Source organism: Capricornis sumatraensis, chromosome 7 (assembly GCF_032405125.1).
Source record: "Capricornis sumatraensis isolate serow.1 chromosome 7, serow.2, whole genome shotgun sequence".
NCBI lineage: Eukaryota > Metazoa > Chordata > Mammalia > Artiodactyla > Bovidae > Capricornis > Capricornis sumatraensis.
This window is the reverse complement of record NC_091075.1, coordinates 37,368,426-37,385,726: the sequence shown is the minus strand read 5'-3', so window position 1 is coordinate 37,385,726 and position 17,301 is coordinate 37,368,426. Positions and strand designations below refer to the sequence as shown.

Genomic DNA, 17,301 nt, shown 5'->3' with positions numbered 1-17,301 from the left:
TTGCTAGAGAAGACTCTTGAGAGTCCCTTGGACAGCAAGGAGATCAAATCAGTCAACCCTAAAGGAAATGAATCCTGAGTATTCATCAGAAGGACTGTTGCTGAAGCTGAAGCTCCAATCTTTGGCCACCTGATGCAAAGAGCCAACTCATTGGAAAAGACCCTGATGCTGGGAAAGATAGTATCACTGACTCAATGGACATGAATTTGAGAAAACTCTAAAAGTTAGTGGAGGTCAGAGGATCCATGAGGTCACAAAGAGTTGGACATGACTCAGCAAATGATCAGTGATATCACTTACAATACTGAACAGGAATTGAAAATGGCACCCAAACAAGAGAATAAAGTTGTAAAGATTAGATGAAAAGCAAGTTTACAAACAAAAAAATCTCCTCTCTAATTCCATAAATTTAAACAAATATAAATCACAATATTATCAGCAGTATCTCATTATATGTTTTAGCTGTGACATAAAAGCAAAATATACAGTTAAAAACAATTGCGAAAAGGAATGATGACAACTTGAAAATTATTTTCTCTAGATTTTTGTAAACTAGGCTTCTAGTTTTCTATTTTTGGCATGGAGTTGGGGGGCAGCAGAGTTTACTGTTAGATGATAGAAAGAAGAATTGGACAGCAATCTCAGTTCATTTGCTCAGTCAGATCTGACTCTTTGTGGACTGCAGACACCAGACCTCCCTGTCCATCGACTCCTAGAGCTTGTTCAAACTCATGTCCATTGAATCTGTGATGCCATCCAATCATCTCTTCCTCTGTCGTCCCCTTCTCATCCCACCTTCAATCTTTCCCAGCATCAGGGTCTTTTCCAATGAGTCAGTTCTTTGCATCAGGTGGCCAAAGTATTGGAGTTCCAGATTCAGCATTAGTCCTTCCAATGAATATTCAAAACTGACTTCCTTTAGGATGGACTGGTTGGATCTCCTCTCAGTCCAAGGGACTCTCAAGTGTCTTCTCCAATACCACAGTTCAAAAGCATCAATTCTTCAGTGCTCAGATTTCTTTATAGTCCAATTCTTATATCCATGCATGACTACTGGGAACACCATAGTTTTGACTAGATGGACCTTTGTTGGCAAAGTAATATGTCTGCTTTTTCATATGCTGTCTAGGTTGGTCATAGTTTTTCTTATAAGGAGCAAGTGTCTTTTAATTTCATGGCTGCAGTCACCATCTGCAGTGATTTTGGAGCCCAAGAAAATAAAGTCTGTCACTGTTCCCATTTTTTCACCATCTATTTGCCATGAAGTGATGGGACTAGATGCCATGATCTTAGTTTTCTGAATATTGAGTTTTAAGCCAACTTTTTCACTCTTCTCTTTCACTTCCAAAAAGAGGCTCTTCAGTTCTTTTTTGCTTTCAGCCATAAGGGTGGGGTCATCTGCGTATCTGAGATTACTGATACTTCTCCTGGCAATCTTGATTTCAGCTTGTGCTTCATCCAGCTCTCCATTTTGCATAATGTCCTCTGCATATAAATTAAATAAATAGGTTTCATATACAGCCTTTACATATTTGGAAACATTTTGTTGTTCCATGTCTAGCTTTAACTGTTGCTTTTTGACATGCATACAGATTTCTCAGGAGGCAGGTAAGGCAGCCTGGTATTCTTATCTCTTCAGGAATTTTCCACAGTTTGTTGCGATCCACTCAATCAAAATCTTTGGCATAGTCAATAAAGCCAAAGTAGATGTTTTTAGTCATACATGGACCTGAGAATTGAAATATAAAGAAAGATGAGCACCTAAGAATTAATGCTTTTGAACTGTGGTATTGGATAAGACTCTTGAGAGTCCCTTGGTGAGCAAGGAGATCCAACCAGTACATCCTAAATGAAATCAATCCTGAATATTCATTGGAAAGACTGATGCTGAAGCTGAAACTCCAATACTTTGGCCATCTGATACAAAGAACTGACTCATTGGAAAAGACCCTGATGCAAGATTGAAGGTGGGAGGAGAAGGGGACCACAGAGGATGAGATGGTGGATGGCATCACCTACTCAATGGACATGAGTCTGAGTAAACTCCAGGAGTTGGTGATGGACAGGGATGCCTGGCGTCCATGGGGTTGCGAGGAGTCAGACACGACTGAGTGATTGAACTGAACTGAGATGTGCTTCTGGAAATCTCTTGCTTTTTTTGATGATGCAATGGATGTTGGCAATTTGATCTCTGGATCCTATGCCTTTTCTAAATCCAGCTTGATCATCTGGAAGTTCATGATTCACATACTGTTGAAGCCTGGCTTGGAGAATTTCAAACATTACTTTGCTAGCATGTGAGATGAATGCAATTGTGCAGTGGTTTGAGCATTCTTTGGCATTGCCTTTCTTTGGGATTGGAATGAAAACTGACCTTTTCCAGTCCTGTGGCCACTGATGAGTTTTCCAAATTTGCTGGCATATTGAGTGCAACACTTTCAAAGCATCATCTTTTAGGATTTGAAATAGCTCAACTGGAATTCCATCATCCCCACTAGCTTTGTTTGTAGTGATTTTTCCTAAGGCCCAATTGACTTCGCATTCCAGGATGTCTGGGTCTAGGTGAGTAACCATACCATCATGGTTATATGGGTCGTGGAGATCTTTGTTGTATAATTGATCTGTGTATTCTTGCCACCTCTTCTTAATAAATCAAATCCCTTGACGATTATACAGTGGAAGTGGCAAATAGATTCAAGGGATTAGATCTGATAGAGAGCCTGAAGAACTATGGATGGAAGTTCTTGACACTGTAAAACCGGCAGTGATCAAGACCATCCCCAATAAAAAGAAATGCAAAAAAGCAAAATGGTTGTCTGATGAGGCCTTACAAATAGCTGAAAAAAGAAGAAAAGCTAAAGGCAAAGAGGAAAAGGAAAGATATACCCATTTGAACGCAGAGTTCCAAAGAATAGCAAAGAGAGATGAGAAAGCCTTCCTCAGTGATCAATGCAAAGAAGAGATCTCTTCAAGAAATTTAGAGATACCAAGGGAACATTTCATGCAAAATGGGCACAATAAAGAATTGGACATACTATGCATCAATTAACAATGTGCTACTTTAGGAGGTTACTTAAATTCTTTAAGCTTGATTTTCTATCAGTAAAATGAGAGTTAAATACTTACTTGGCATGACAGTTCCAACTTATGAAGAAGGGCTATAGTGAAGTATTATTTTCAAAATTTTATACTATTTTAAAGATAAAAATTTCTTTGTAAGAAAGAAAGATGCTGCCAAGAAACCCTGTTAATCTAGTTGAAGCTATTCCCTGCTTCCAATATTTTATAGAGGACAATAACTCTTGCAGCCATAAAACGGCTTTTATATAATACATAGCACTATCTACAAATCTGACAAAGGTCTGTATAGTCAAAGCTATGGTTTTTCCAGGAGTCATGTATAGATGTGAGAGTTGGATTATAAAGAAAGTTGGGTGCCAAAGAATTGATTTTGAACTCTGGTGTTAGAGAAGACTCTTGAGAGTCCCTTTGAATGCAAGGATATCAATCCATCAGTCCTAAAGGAAATCAGTCCTGAATGTTCATTGGAAGGACTGATGGTGAAGCTGAAACTCCAGTACTCTGGCCACCTGATTCGAGGAACTGACTCACTGGAAAAGACTCTGATGCTGGGAAAGATAGGAAGCAGGAGAAGGGGACCACAGAGGAAGAGATGGTTGGATGGCATCACTGACTCAATGGACATGAGTTTGAGCAAGCTCTGGGAGATGGTGAAGCACAGGGAAGCCTGGTATGCTGTAGTCCATGGGGTTGCAAAGAGTCGGACATGACTGAGTGACTGTACAACAATCTACAAATCATGACGTCCTTATAAGATTCTCTTTTAACTCTTAATTACATTTTTGTTTCAACTTACTATGATTTTTTTTCTTATGATTAGGAAAGACTAAAATAATAATAATGAATACTATATTACACAAAGAAAATGGAAATAACCCCATTATCTTATCAGCTAGAGAGCACTTTTGCAAAATATATTCAATCCTTAAGGTACAGTGAAAACTGACATACAAACCAGATAATCAGTTCAGTTCAGTTCAGCCACTCAGTTGTGTCCAACTCTTTGTAACCCCATGAATCACAGCAGGCCAGGCCTCCCTGTCCCTCACCAACTCCCGGAGTTTACTCAAACTCATGTCCATCGAGTCGGTGATATCATCCAGCCATCTCACCCTCTGTCGTCCCCTTCTCCTGCCCCCAATCCCTCCCAGCATCAGAGTCTTTTCCAATGAGTCAACTCTTCGCATGAGGTGGCCAAAGTACTGGAGTTTCAGCTTTAGCATCAGTCCTTCCAATGAACACCCAGGACTGATCTCCTTTAGAATGGACTGGTTGGATCTCCTTGCTGTCCAAGGGACTCTCAAGAGTCTCCTCCAACACCACAATTCAAAAGCATCAATTCTTCGGTGGCACTCAGCTTTCTTCACAGTCCAACTCTCACATCCATACATGACCCCTGGAAAAACCATAGCCTTGACTAGACGGACTTGTTGGCAATGTAATGTCTCGCTTTTGAATATGCTGTCTAGGTTGGTCATAACTTTCCTTCCCAGGAGTAAGCATCTTTTAATTTCATGGCTGCAGTCACCATCTACAGTGATTTTGGAGCCCAGAAAAATTAAGTCTGACACTGTTTCCACTGTTTCCCCATCTATTTGTTGCTGCTGCTGCTAAGTCGCATCAGTCGTGTCCTACTCTGTGCGACCACATAGACGGCGGCCCACCAGGCTCCCCTGCCCCTGGGATTCTCCAGACAACAACACTGGAGTGGGTTGCCATTTCCTACTCCAATGCATGAAAGCGAAAAGTGAAAGTGAAGTCACTCAGTCGTGTCTGACCCTCAGCGACCGCATGGACTGCAGCCTACCAGGCTCGTCCGTCCATGGGACTTTCCAGGCAAGAGTACTGGAGTGGGGTACCATTGCCTTCTCTGATCTATTTGTCGTACACAATATAATGAGTTTTATAGTTGCTTTCTTATAAATTAGGACTTCCCTGGTGGCTCAGATGGTAAAGCATCTGTCCACAATGTGGGAGACCTGGGTTCGATCCCTGGGTCGGGAAGATCCCCTGGAGAAGGAAATGGCAATCCACTCCAGTAGTATTGCCTGGAAAATCCCATGGACAGAGGAGCCTGGTAGGCTATAGTCCATGGGGTCTCAAAGAGTTGGACACGACTGAGCAACTTCACTTCACTTCTTATAAATTACTCAATGAACAAAACTGGCAATAGAGTAAAACAATGTAACTTAAACAATTTAGCAACCACAGGGGTGTAGCAAAATGACTGGGTCCAGGTGTAAAAACTCTGACAATACAGTTTAATCCAGGGATAGTTTTTATAGTAATTAGAAGAATGACTGAATATGTAGGCATTAATTCCAGGAATATTATTATTCTTAATTGTTAGCTGATGAATATTAATGAGTCTCAAAAGCAGAATTTGAGGCTAGACTTCTGACAGTTTCTTAAGTATAGATACTTACTTTATGTCTCCAATTAAGGACTAATCCATACATCTGAATCCCTCAGATGAGATGGTGATTCTCTAGGGAGTTACAGCACAAGATGGCTTATTGGACTGATAATGAGATACAGAACCTTTAGCCTTCTGATCACAAGGTCACTTGTAAGCTGGGATAGGGGTAACAAAAATCATTATTGGTCAATATGTTACAGGAGGAGAAATGAATTGCCTCAGCTCAGCTCAGTGGTTATTACCATTTGAGAGCCATTTGTTATCTCTCATAGGTCCAATGAGTGTGACCCTTTACCACTCAAGTTCATTTGTCCTGAATAGGACCAATATTTTTTTTTTCAAATCATAGAAACAAAAAAATTGTATGCGTGTCATTATTCTGATTATTTCTTAAACTTTCAGGATGGTCTCTTCATCTACTTTTACTAAATCTAAGAAAATGATTTAAAATTGTACACTAAATAGAAATAACTTCACTTAGAGCTTTCTAATTACTATTCTGTTCTAAGTCAAAGATAGTTGCTTGTGTCTTTTCCAGATAAAGAAGCTGTAATGTCTTTTTCTTAATACTGACAACTATGCTTGTGTTGTGAAAATTGTGCATTTCATCACTCTTTTTAGTAAGTAATTGCTGCCTGGATTGTCTGCGCTGAACCTATTTGCTCCTTTACAAATGCAAAGTTAGTTAGTTGTTCTGTGATATATCTGAGAAACAGATGTTTTTTGATACTACATATCAAAATTAGTTGGGTTGCTGCTGACTAATGTGTGTCAGTAGTTTAAATAACCTCATGTTATATACTCTGTGAATGTCAACAACAGTCTACAGCCATACCACTCTGAATGCACCCGATCTTATCTAAATGTCAACAATAGCTTGTATAAGAGAATGACAGAAATGAAGGGGGGGTGGGGAATGTATTAAGACCAAAAAGTTAGTAGTTCAGAGGAAATTTAGGTCTTCTTTCAAAACCTGGTGTCCTGTATGTAGGATTAGAGACAAGAATGTATATCTGTTGTTGTTCAGTCGCTCAGTTGTGTCTGACTCTTTGTAACGCCCTGGACTCTTTGCAACCCCATGTATAAAGGATGTATATATCTATAATAATATATAACGAAATAGTCATGAGGTTTCCAGTTTTTTGGTTCTGAAAGAAAACGTTACAAGACTGAATATTTAAGAAGAACTTAATACCAGGCATTGAAGTTGACAAAAAGATTAATTACACAGAGATCTAGCCTTCAGGTAATATATAACAGAACACAAGTACACTGAGACCCAAGAATATTCTTGCTTTATAATCTCAGCATCTAAGAGAGCACCTCACTAAAGCTGACTGGTGATTTGGGTTATTACTGAATGAATGAAAGAGAGTAGAAACATATGGATGGATGAACTATTCTAGTTTGTTACTTATATGTCCGAAGGGTATGCTATGGAAAATTTTTTTATAGTTCAGAGAGCTTAATGGAAGCCTGAGAATCAGACATTTGTTGGAACAGTGAAATCATAAATCCCATGAAGCATCTCTGCTGGGAAAACCACCATTGAAGTCTCTGATCAATGCAATTCCCTATTTTCTTCTGCTGATACATTTGTCACTACAGTGAAAATAAAAAAAAAAAACTAATATGTATGATTCTACTTTAATTTATTTTCATATGAGTCCACTCTTTCTTCATCCTTTTTTAGTGGTAAAATACCAGTCAGTCTCAACCATGAGAAGATAAGCATTAGAAAATAGAAGAATTAAATTTCTGATGCTTCATTCCATTAATTGGTTCTAATAGAAATTTTGAGAGCAAAATTTAAAGTGAGTTTCTTGTATACTCACATAATTCAGTAATTTATGCTTTTCTTTTTTATTATCATCATTGAGATTGACTTCAAATAATGCTACAGCTAAAGTGTAGATAGAAAAATAGGGATATGTTTTCATTTTTTCACAATTCAGCCTGTGCTGTGTGAAAGGGCAGAGGCGCTGCAGACCAAGTTTTCATTTGTGCGTGTGCACGCGTATATGTCCTTAAACAAAACGTGGCTCTCTGGATGGAGCACCGTTGAAAGGAAGCATCACATTGTTTTTTCTCAATTTCCTTGCATAGTAGAACAAAATGTAAACTATTTGACTTAACCCATCCAAAATTCCATTATCACCATGAAATTCCTCTTCAAAACTGAACAACACATGAAATATAAGTGGACCTGGGAAGGTTTCTTTCATGGGTTTTCCTGATAATCATTGCCTGTGTTTTTCCATTTACCCTCAGCTTCATCGGACACACTTTACTGCTTCCATAGATCATCCTACCAGAGGTCACAGATCACACAGAACCTACAGAAACAGGAAATCAAACTTCCTGAGTCCACTACAATACATAGAAACCTGTTTCCTCTTCACATCTCAAATTGGCAAACCTCTCTCTTAGCAGATTCAGTGTGGAAGCAGCTGTCAGAAAGGCTAGAAGGACTTTATCCCCCAATTGTACTTGAGCTTTCTAGCTTCAAACTACTGAAATGAAAGCAGTAAGGCTATTTATGCTGCTTTCTAGTTTATGGAGTGGAGGCTTTGGGCTTAATGGCCCTATGCACGCTTGGACTACAACTGAGGATGAGAATTCCCAGAAGAATGCGACCTCTGCTTCAGTTCCTCCAAACAAAGGACAAAGTCTCCAGGTGCTGCCGACACCCCAGACCACATCAACTCAGGTGGCCACAGCTCCTGATTCCAGCACTTCCGAAGACAGTCTTCTGAAATCAATACCACTGGCTTCAGAGACAAGTGGATCTCCTGAGGGTGTGAGAAAACGAACTCTCACACCCACAGAGAAGACAGGAGAAGGGATGCTGAAGTTACAAACTCTTGCCCTCCAGACAGAATCTACCCTCAAGTTCAGTCCTAAAGCAGAGTCAGTGATTCTTTCCAACTCCACCCTGAAATTTCTTCAGAGCTTTGCCAGAAAGACAGATGAACAAGGCATTTCTCCAAACTCAGTTGGAGGCGTGGGAAATCGATCGCCACGGGAAACGTATCTCAGCAGAGGTGACCGCCCTGGAAGCCAAAGAACCAGCAAACAAAAATCAAGTTTTGAAACAACTAGAGGAAAGTAAGAAAATTCCTTTTTTCCCCCTTTCTAATGATATGGCTTATGAGATTGCAAGCTAACAGTTAAACAGTCTCATTTCCAGAAAGGATTTTATGTTCAAGAGGAAACCAGATCATATGTCAGTTAGATGAGGGAATTGAGCATTACCTTATCTTAAAAGGAAAAGCTGAACAAACAAAATGCAACAATTTGTTTTAATTGAAGTGGTCCAAGTTACTACATAGAGGTACTTTAACTGGAGATGGTCACTAACCCTACAGTGTAACCCTACAGTGACTTGTTAGTTAACTCACGTCAAGCATATGCTGTTTGTGAACAGATTTAAAAATTAAAACAGTCTGGTGCTGTGGAAATTAAACAGTTATCAAGAACACACCAAGCATAGATGGATTGGAATCCTGGCTCCCGTACTGTCTAGATCCTTGACTTGAGCAAGTCAATTGATGTTCCTGAATCTAAGTTTCTTCATTTGTAAAATACAGATAGGAAATACAGATAAAAATACCAACTTTGCAGGGTTATCATGCAAGATTCAAAGTAATGAAATGTGCATAGACACATACTTCTCACAGAATGGGTGCTCAATAAATCATATTTTACTAGTACTGTTATACTGAGTTATGCTATTATTATTAATGTGTTGATTAGAAAGGCCAATTTTTCAAATTGATTTTGATTTAAAATTAGAGAAAATTCAATTTGAATTGTTGAAACAAAACAATAAAACAAAGCTTAAAACAGTATCATTAAAGAAGACTTTTAAAAGGCCCAAAAAACAAGAACAAAACACTGAGAAATACAAATCAATGTTCTATTCATTTATTGTCCAAAATTATTTCTATGTTTGGAATACTAGATGTTTAGCATTATGAAATTAAACTTTCAAATATCTTTTGCTTATAATAAAAATTTCAAGACACCAAATAATACCTTGGAAGCTTGAGTTAAACACCTGACTATATAAACTAATTCAAGTTAATAATAGCAACTTACACCTGCTATATGAAAGGCATTGTGTTAATGATATAAAGATGTTCTTGATATAAAGATGAGGACACACTGGGAATATAAACCAAATAGATTTGTATTTATTTAATTCCATTTTCACTGTATTTCAAAGGTTATAGAATTTTTTAAATATGGAAGTAAATGTGATTTTAACTAAAAACATTACCTTGGAATGTAGAACATGCCAATGTACTATAAAATAAATACTACAGATTACAAAATGTTTAACTTGGGATGGATATACTTTGTCTATAATAGACATTTTAACAGATATAAATTAAACTTTCTCACATTTATGAACAACAGAATATGGACTATCAAATAATAGTAAAATGTAAACTATTGAGAGTCATAGTCACTTATAAAATCATCTCTATTAATATTTTGTAATATTCTATGATTTAATTTTTTTAATAAGTTGTATAGAAACCTTAGGCACTCATAGAAAATGACTTGAACTTTTTAGAGATGTGTGTCAAGATTTTTCAATAGACTAGTAAATACAACCGAAAGAAAAATGGAACAGTTCTAGTTAAAATACTTTTTAAAGTTTTACATGGCATATAGAAATGGCATATAGTTGTTTCATAATTAGAAGTAGTAATTGATAACTTGATGAATACTAGATACATGCTAATTGTTTTACCCAGAGACCTCACTGTCAAAGCTTATGAACACCTACTTATTTGATGATTTTTATATATTGCCTATTATGTGCCTAACATTGTACTGATCTCTGGGGAAATAGAGAATTTTTAAAATAATTCCTGCTTCCAAGGAATATTTTCTATAAAAAGTAAGCACCAACATGTCTCAGATGTTTAAAAATTCACTATATGTTAGGAGGAAACAAGACATTAAAGTTGTAACCTGCTGAGCAGAACTCCATCCCTTGGATTTTCCAATGACAATAATCTTATTTGTGGGGCTCCCCAGGTGGCTCTAGAGATAAAGGACCCTCCTGCCAGTGCAGGAGATGCAAGAGATGCAGGTTTGATCCCTGGGTCGGGAGAACCCCCTGGAGAAGATAAAGGCAACACACTCCAGTATTCCTGCCTGGAGAAACCCATGGAAAGAGGAGCCTGGCAGAGTACAGTCTATAGGGTTGCACAGTCAGACATGATTGAAGCGCCTTAGCACGCATGTACTTAGAGAGTCTTGAACAAACTCCAGGAGACAGTGGAGGACTGAACAACAGCAACTTAGAAAGTCTACATCCTGAAGTCCTGGAGAGCTGAGGTTCTGTTTCATTTTGGCTGAACCATGCAGCATGCAGGATCTCAGTTCCCCAACCAGAGATCAAACTCTCTGCATTGGAGCACCGAGTTATATACCACTGGACCACCAGGGAGGTCCTGAGGTTTCCTTTTGGTAAACTTTTCATTAAGTCCCAGACTTCTTACTCACTAAGCCATGCAATTGATAATGGTATTAGAGAAAATTTAGGCCCATCTCTTATGGACACAGTGCTGAAGAAAAGAAACCTTAACAAGGTCAAAAGAGATCTTTCATATTTTCATTTGATTAACAAACAATAATAGTAGCAAACACTTTATGGTATTTTCCCTAGTACTGTACTATTCTGAGTGTGTGTATATGTGTGTGTGTATATATGAAAATACATAATTTTCAATCCTTTAAACATCGCTGTAATTCTATGAAGAAGATTCTTTTACTATTTCATTATGGAGAGGTTAAGAAACTTAACTAGGGTCACTTAGCTAGTAAATTGCAGAGCAAATGCAAACCCAGGCTGACTGTCTTCAGAGACAAAGCATTCTATGCCTACATTATACTCCCTCAGCGAACACAGTCTACTATCCTAACTGGAAAAAACAAGTGGCCAGTATATTTTCCCACTTGTGAGGCGTCAGTGGCTCCACATTCTTTGCTCCATAATAGAGTCCAGATTCGTTACCCAGTCAGTCACACAATGCCATCCTTGACCTGGCTCTCGCCTATCTCCCCAGCCTTATCTTCTGTCACTTTCTGGCCACTAAAACGTGTAGTTTTCTAGTCCACAGTATACTGTTTATTAAACCCATCTCTGGTCCCTGTTTGTACTTCTGGCTAGCATAGTCTTATTTTCCTATCACCTACTTCTTTTATACCTAATAACAATACCTCCAGGAAGCCTTCTCAGACTCAGTCAGGTGGGCTCTCTGACTATACATATACTCTGAATTCTTCTTTTGCCACACTTACAGTAGTATATTATAATTATATACCTGATCTCCTTGCATTTAGGGACATATTTTCATTGCTAGTAAAGTATTTGGTTTATAATAAGTAAACAATATTTAATGAACTGAATGTAAAGTTTATGGATCTATATGTGAATGTATAAACAATTCCTTCCTAAAGAATTATTATTTCTGTATAAGAAAACCTGATTGACTGGGGATAAATTCATCTTTAGCTTTTAGGGGTGTTCCCCTACTACTCTTGGAATTTTATAGTGATTCCACTTAAAAGGAATAGTTACATCAGTAGAATTTTTCTGGCATGTTTTTGTCTCATCTTGTATTTTGTCTCATCTTAGCACCACAGAACTCCTGGGCCCACCAGAGTTGTGGTTTCCTGTCTAGCAAAACGGAGGTTGGTCAGTGACCAAGCACTTTGAAACAGGCAGGATAAAAAGGAGAAATTAGAATGTGTATCTATGCGGTGAGCCAATATTTGCTGAGGACTAATACAGGCTACAGTTCCTGGGGTAGCAAAGAGTCAGACGTGACTGAGCAACTAACACTTTCAACTTTCAATACGTCCCCAACATTGTGCTTGTGCTGAGAGTAAAACAGTGAAAACAAACTCCCACCTGCTCTGCCCTCATGGAACCTGCAGTCCAGGAGGGCATGGGAAGGAAAAAGACTGCATCACAAATACTGATGTGGAATTAAAATGGGGATCAACATTTGAATGAAGTTCTTAAGAATATAGTAGGTAAAATGAGATATCAAGAGGCATCGACTGCCTACCTAATAACTTCTCTCACAATCCCAACGCCTGCACATGTGTACTTGAATCTTCATCTCAGTGAACGGCTGGTTCCATAATTAGAAACCTTTGGTATATCTTTTACATTTTCTCCCCTGGCCTTTATATAATCAATTAAGAAGTCTCAGTGTCTTCTCCAACATCCTTCAAACCCTTAGCCTCTCTCCACCTTTACCTTCCCATCCCATGCTTACCACCGTCATCCACCACCGATCTCTCAACTTGGCCACATTTCCACTCTTGCCTCCACACGTGTGAGATCTTGCAGACGGTTTAAGTGAGTAAATTTGACGTAGAACATTGTGTGTTTGACATAGAACTCGGCTCCTCTGAGTCCCTCTGTGCCTGGCCACCTGCTCCCACCCAGGTGCCGCCAGGGCCAGGGCCACTGCGCCCGCACTGAATCCTGATAATTTTAAGTGAACTGTGGAAATGGTTTCCCTTGGCAATGTTTGACTTAGTAGGCATGTGACCAGCTTTTGACCAAAGAGACACCTGGGAAAAACTGCAGGGGGACCTCAAGGGAAAACTTGCCCACTCTTGACACTCGAGGTTTCTCTTCTTCTAGACATGCACTCTCTACTGTGATAGCCACTAAGCACAGGTGTCTATTTAAAATTAAATTAATTAAAATTAAGTGAAATTAAAAACTCAGTTCCTCAGTCACACTAGTTACATGGTCAAGCACTCTGTTCAGCTGGGGCTAGTGGCTGCCATATGGGACAGTATAGACACAGAGTATTTGCATTGTTTCAGAAAGTTCTATTGGATAATGCTGTGCCTGGATATTTTCAATTTGGATTTGACGCTGAAACAGTGGTAGCCATCTGAAAAACACTGAAAAGGGCTAGGGATTGCAAGTGAAAATGGAGATAACCTGAGGTTTTGAAAAATTGGCTCCCCTGATAGCTCAGCTGGTAAAGAATCTGCCTGCAATGCGGGAAACCTGGGTTCCATCCCTGGGATGGGAAGATCTCCTAGAGAAGGGAAAGGCTACCCACTCCAGCATTCTGGTCTGGAGAATTCCACAGACTGTATAGTCCATGGGGTCACAAAGACTTCGACACAACTGACCGACTTTCACTTCACTTCACTTCAAGGCATTTAAACTTTTTAACTCAGGTTAATAAACTTCATTGAATGTAAGAATTCATATACTGTGATGCATTATCTTATGTACTAATAAGTATGACATTAAAGTTTTTAGATTTATCTCTTAGAGTTTTATTATATATCACTTATGCTCCTTGAAATGAAAATATAAATAAAACTGGTTTAGCTATTTCTGCTGCTGCTGTTGCTGCTAAGTCGCTTCAGTCGTGTCCGACTCTATGCGACCCCATAGACGGCAGCCTTCCAGGCTCCCCCGTCCCTGGGATTCTCCAGGCAAGAACACTGGAGTGGGTTGCCATTTCCTTCTCCAATGCAAAGCAGTAATAATACCTACTGTCTAACCAATAGTGACTAAAAGATACCATTGATTTCAAAACATATTCCTGATTTCAGAGATGTGTCTTAAAAATCAGTGAAACTTGGTATTTTGCTCACATGCTCAAATTCACTTGGTAGCTTTCCGTTACCTATAGAATAAAATTCTAAATCCTCATTATGCACACTGGGTTTGCTCATGACCCCCCATCTTTACGATCTAAATTTCCACCATGCTCCAAGTTCACTCTACTTCATTTTCTCCAGCCACAGTGGGCTTCCTTCTGGTTACTGACCATGTCAAGTTAATATTTATCTCAAGGAAATTTCCTGTTTGCTCTTGATAGAATGCTCTAACTTCAGTATTTTGAATGATGGATTCTTTTTCTTCGTGCACCTCTAGCATTGATGTCCCTCTCTCAAGCAAACCTTCTCTGACAATCCAATGTCAAATAGGCATCCTTATCACCTTTACTTTTTTCTTTAAAGCATTTATTTGAAATTATTGGGTTTATTAATATAGACATTCATGTATTTTATATTTTTTCATGTCAAAAATACACCCTGTGATAATAGGAACCTTGCCCTTTTCAATTATTATTCTTTTCAGCTGCTAACATAAGTGCCATGCACATAGAAAAAGCCAAATAAAATTCTGTGGAATGACAGCTTATTGGATGGATTTGGAGTTTGAAGCAGAGATCAAGGCTGGAAAATATGAGAACTATAAAAATATGGATAATCAATTGAGGAGTTTTCTCCTTTTTTTTTTTTTTTAATGAAAAGGAAAAGGGAGAGAGGGCAGAAATCAGAGCTGGCCCTGAGAGTTTCTCACTCTCTTGTTGCCATTGTATTTTATTTTGCATAGAGAATAGCCATAAATATTGTAAAATGTTAATGAAAAGGCCAGAAGGGAAAAGTTGACTATGAAACAAGATGAATACTTCATTTGCTGAGTTTACTGGAAACTTGATTATTTTAGAATTTCATTTGTTTATTCTTTCTAAAAGCTATATAACTTGCTTTAAGTACAAACAGGTGGCTCAAGTTAAATAAATTATGATTTCTAGTATGTCTAAGGGCTTTCCTGGTGGCTCAGTCAGTAAAGAATCTGCCTGCAATGCAGGAGACTGAGTTCAATCCCTGGGTTAGGAAGATCCCTTAAAGGAGGGCATGTTCTTGCCTGGAGAATCTCCATGAACTGGGCAGACTGACGGGCTGCCCATGGGATCACAAAGAGTCAGACACAACTGAGCGACTAAGCATAGCACAGTATGTCTAAAATAATAAATATGACAAGTCTTTTATTAATTAGACCACTTGTAAATAGAAATTTTAAATATAATTTTAAAATTTAAAGGTTTAAAATCACAAAAACTAACCATCTAATTAATTCTATTTCTTATCATAATAAGCATTTTTCTGCTTAATTCTGCAAATTATGAGGTTTTAGATGTGAAAAATCTGGTCAATTAAATTCAGATAACATCTTAGTCCATTCAGGCTATTATAACAAAATGAAAGACTGGGTGGCTTATAAACAACAGAAATTTATTTCTCAGCTCTGGAAGCTAGAAGCCCAGGAACAGGTTGCTAGCATGGTCAATGAGGGCTTTTTTTTTTTCAGGTTCCTAAGTTCTCATTTGACCTCCATATGGTGGAAGGGATGAGGGATCTCTCTGGGGCTTCTGTTATAGGGGCACTAATACCTTACACCTAATAACTCCCAAAGCCCCCATCTCTCAATACTATCATAATGGGCATCTGGATGTCAACAAATGGAGTTGGAGGGGGACACAAACATTCAGTCTGTAACATGTGTAGTTTGCAAAGTTCTTATCAAAGGCCTAGTAGCATCCAAGGGGATTATTCTCTCGTGCTGTAAATATCTAAAAGGAAACACACCATTTATATCCTTGAGAAATAAATGTATCTACTACATTATTGCCAGTGAAAATACTAAAGTATATTCCACATCTCATTTTTTTCTTGTTAATCATTTTCTTTTATTTCTTTGATATTTTTTACTCACTAAATTGCTGCTGAATATATACATACACATTGTATGATACATGCCAGATTTTAAGGAGTGCTTATATAATCCAGGTGATGAGATGAGAAGTGTTTGTATACTTTGTTTACTTAAATATGAAATTAATTTAAAAATGTGTTACTTGGGGGGATGCTAAAAGAGTCAGTTTACAGGAACAACTGATTTAAGTATAGCATTCAGCATCACAGCATCTATTAGCCTGCCTTTCCTGAGGCTCTGCAGTTTGCACAGTGGGAAAGGCTGACACCTACTGGAGTAGAGTTTACAATATCCCTGAGAACACTCAAGTCACAGGATGGGGAAAACAACAATAAAATAAAATTAGGTAAAATAAAACAAATGTATGAAAAAAAGTTTAAGGTTCCTTTAATAATTGCTACTTATAAAAATGCATATGTTATGTACCTCTCAAGAATATTCTATCATTGGCTTTAAAACTTGTAAAATAGGTTTGGTCCAAAAGGCAAACTCCATGCATATCTTGGGCAGGGGGCACCCTCAGCTCATTCTCCTAAAATTTTACACTGAAAATTACTATTATTATTATTATTATTATTATTGTATATACACAATAATTTGTGACTCTGAGCATATGTCATTAAAAACACAATTATATTCACTACATTGTCCCCACCATGGAAGGCAAATCAGTGGTGCCTGACAAAAGACATTCATTGCAGAGGATGGTATATAAGGTTTTTTTATTTTTCTTAAAACCTAAATTAACCAGAAAATGCAAGTATCAGAAATTTCCTATCATCTGAGATTTTCATGATTGCCTGTCAAGATCTGTTTCAAATATTTCTATGATTCTTTTATAAAACTTCTATAATATTTTATAAAATACTTCTATAAAACTTTTATAATACTTCTATCGCAGTTTAAGTATTATACAGACTTTAGAAAATGGATGGGCTATATAAAGGTATTCAGTGCAGTTCAGTCGCTCAGTCGTGTCCAACTCTTTGCGACCCCATGAATCGCAGCACGCCAACCTCCCTGTCCATCACCAACTCCCGGAGTTCACTCACGCCCATCGAGTCAGTGATGCCATTCAGCCATCTCATCCTCTGTTGTCCCCTTCTTCTTCTGCCCCCAATCCCTCCCAGCATCAAAGTCTTTTCCAATGAGTCAACTCTTCACATGAGGTGGCCAAAGTACTGGAGTTTCAGCTTTAGCATCATTCCTTCCAAAGAACACCCAGGGC

At 38.2% G+C, this 17,301-nt stretch overlaps 1 protein-coding gene across 1 annotated transcript in view; it reads left to right on the top strand.

The window, feature by feature from the left end:
- Positions 1 to 8,018: 8,018 nt before the first annotated feature.
- MMRN1 (multimerin 1) overlaps positions 8,019 to 17,301 on the top strand; it is an 85,251-nt gene continuing 75,968 nt past the window's right edge. The window contains exon 1 of the mRNA XM_068975586.1: positions 8,019 to 8,608. Coding sequence (XP_068831687.1) covers positions 8,019 to 8,608 — 590 coding nt within the window. The remainder of the gene's footprint in view (positions 8,609 to 17,301) is intronic.